At 37.5% G+C, this 2,745-nt stretch overlaps 1 protein-coding gene across 1 annotated transcript; it reads right to left on the reverse strand.

Annotated features, from left to right (window-relative positions):
* Positions 1 to 279: 279 nt before the first annotated feature.
* Positions 280 to 1,275, reverse strand: LOC125436971 (proteinase-activated receptor 1-like). Its single transcript, XM_048504349.1, has one exon. It carries the CDS (start codon positions 1,177 to 1,179, stop codon positions 280 to 282), a length of 900 nt encoding a protein of 299 aa, XP_048360306.1. The 5' UTR covers positions 1,180 to 1,275.
* Positions 1,276 to 2,745: the final 1,470 nt, after the last annotated feature.

The raw sequence follows: 2,745 nt of genomic DNA on the forward strand, positions 1-2,745 counted from the left end.
GAAAATTATATTTTTGTAAACAGTAGAGAAGATCCTCCATTGTTTGTTACGCAATATTTCTCTTTGTAATGTTACATACCCATCCAACACAGTAGATGGCATGCTTACAATTCATAATAATGTGAAATAGTGAGGAACCTTTAAATACTGTAATAATATTCCTAAGACAGCCAGTATATGGACATTACTGTTTTCTGAAATAAATTCATATTTATGTCCGTGACATGCAATTCCTATATTTAAGAATGAGGTGATCAGATCAGAGTTAATGATAAAATTCTATGCTTCAGATAAACGATTCAAACTATTGGAAAATGTTCCCGTATTACTGCTTCCTGTCTGATTGCTTTTATCAATCTCAGAATCCTTTTTCTTACATAAGAGGTTACTGACCTGTCTTTGACATTCAGAAGAAGCATAATAATAGATCAAAGGGTCAATGCAACAGTTGATGGTTCCAATACAGACAGTTAGGAAGTAGGCAAAAGTGAGACCCTCAAACTTTTGATCTTCTGAAAGCAATATGTATTGCGCCAAGGCCAAGACATTTGCAGGCCCAAAACAAAAAATAAAAGAGCACAAGACCGCTACAGACAAGAATATGGCCCGCCTCTTCTTACAACGTTTTTCAGTAGTAATTTTACATGAGCTAAGTTTCCTTATAATGCAAATGTAACAGGAGACAGAAATTATTAACGGTACAAAAAAGAAGATAATTGTTAATGTGGCAAAATAATAACGAAATATCTTCATAACAACAGAGACTTCTAGCACATATAGGCAGGTGGTAATACCTAACTGAGGGATTCTAGTTGTTTGTTCCATGATCAGCAGAGGTATAGTTCCAGCTATGGCTACAAACCATATGACAAAGCACACCACAGAGGCACGCTTGACAGTGCGCCACGACAGAGCCTGTATTGGATATGCCACTGCCAGGAAACGGTCAATGCTTATCACTGTCATCAGCAGTATGGAGCAGTACATGTTGCAGTAGAAGGTAGCAGTGACGAAGCGGCACATTCCAGCTCCAAAGGTCCAATTGTGTCCAGAAAAATGGTAGGAAATCTTAAAAGGCAGCACACTCACAAAAAGCACATCAGCGGAAGCCAGGTTGAGCATGTACACAGTGGCTGGTTTCTTAAGCTTTATTTTGACCACAAACATAAGGATTGCCATGAGATTCAAAGGAAGGCTCAATGCAACAACAAGAGTGTGCACTGAGGGAACAAACCAGACCAACCATGCACTTGTCAAATATCTTTCAGTGTCATTTGAAATAACAACGACCTCTTTGCTCTGATTGTCAACGCCTGACATATATTCGATTTCGGAGACAAAACTGAATACTGACATACCATATAGTATGTCAGGATCTGAGGATGAGTCTGAAAGATGAAGCAGTATATTAATTACATATATAAGCTATGAATTAATACATTCATTAGTTGTATCTAAAAACTTCTATATAACTCTTTCATTAAAGTGCTTGATGTGGTTTCCAATTAAAGATCACACAGTACAACCACAAACAGCATTAAAAAACAAACAAACAAACCATAAACAGCATTAAATAATTTCCTTCTAAAAATTTCTTGGAAGGTATGCATCCGCATCTACACCTTCAGCAAACTGAGTAAATTTGATCCCATTTGATGGAAAAATTGGGATGGGGAGTATTCTAAACAGGATCATGAAACACTGGCCAGAAAGAGGAACTTGTGAGATATTATTTATAAAAAGTAAAGAATTCTGCAGCATCATAAATACTAATGGATTTATTGTAGCATAAGTTTAACAAGAACTGGAGCTCTCTTCATCATAAGAACATAAGAACAAGCCTGGATCAGACCAGAGTCCATCTAGTCCAGCACTCTGCTACTTGCAGTGGCCCACCAGGTGCCTTTGGGAGCTCACGTGCAGGATGTGAAAGAAATGGCCTTCTCCTGAGCACCTGGCCTGCTAAGGCATTTGCAATCTCAGATCAAGGAGGATCAGGATTGGTAGCCATAGATCGACTTCTCTTCCATAAATCTGTCCAAGCCCTTTTTAAAGCTATCCAGGCTAGTGGCCATCACCACCTCCTGTGGCAGCATATTCCAAATACCAATCACGTGTTGCGTGAAGAAATGTTTCCTTTTATTAGTCCTAATTCTTTCCCCCAACATTTTCAATGTATGCCCCTGGTTTTAGTATAGTGAGAAAGAGAGAAAAAAAAATTTCTGTCAACATTTTCTACCCCATGCATAATTTTATAGACTTCAATCAAACATTTTCTACCCCCTGCATAATTTTATATATCAATCATATCAGATACATAAAGCATTACACTCAGTGTATGCATGTGTGAGTGTGAAAAATATCTCTTTAATAATGCACAAGATTCTGTGTGAAAAGAAGTCCTTAAGAAGAATATTGGATATTGTATGGACTCCATTTCTTTTTTCTTTTTTTGTGCAAATATTAGAGTCACATTGTGCAACAAGTTAGTCTGGATTTTAGTGATTTTTTTGGTTGAAATGGCATTTTAAGGATCAAATGCTAAGCAAATTATTATACACTTTCAAAGACATCCCATAACCACTGGAAACAAAATCATCCAAGAACATGAGTGTTCTCATTTCTATCCTGCCCTTAGTTTGATGCTCCTTCATAGGTCAACCTATAGGAAGAGGTTCAGTGGTGGGATTCAGCAGGTTCGCACCACTTTGGCAGAACCAGTTGTTAAAATGGTGCTTGTAAACA

The sequence above is a fragment of the Sphaerodactylus townsendi genome, linkage group LG07 (genome assembly GCF_021028975.2).
Source record: "Sphaerodactylus townsendi isolate TG3544 linkage group LG07, MPM_Stown_v2.3, whole genome shotgun sequence".
NCBI classification, from domain to species: Eukaryota; Metazoa; Chordata; class Lepidosauria; order Squamata; family Sphaerodactylidae; genus Sphaerodactylus; species Sphaerodactylus townsendi.

Coding starts and splice junctions, on each gene's coding strand:
- LOC125436971 (XM_048504349.1), bottom strand. CDS start 1,179: ATGGCAATCCTTATGTTTGTGGTCAAAATAAAGCTTAAGAAACCAGCC.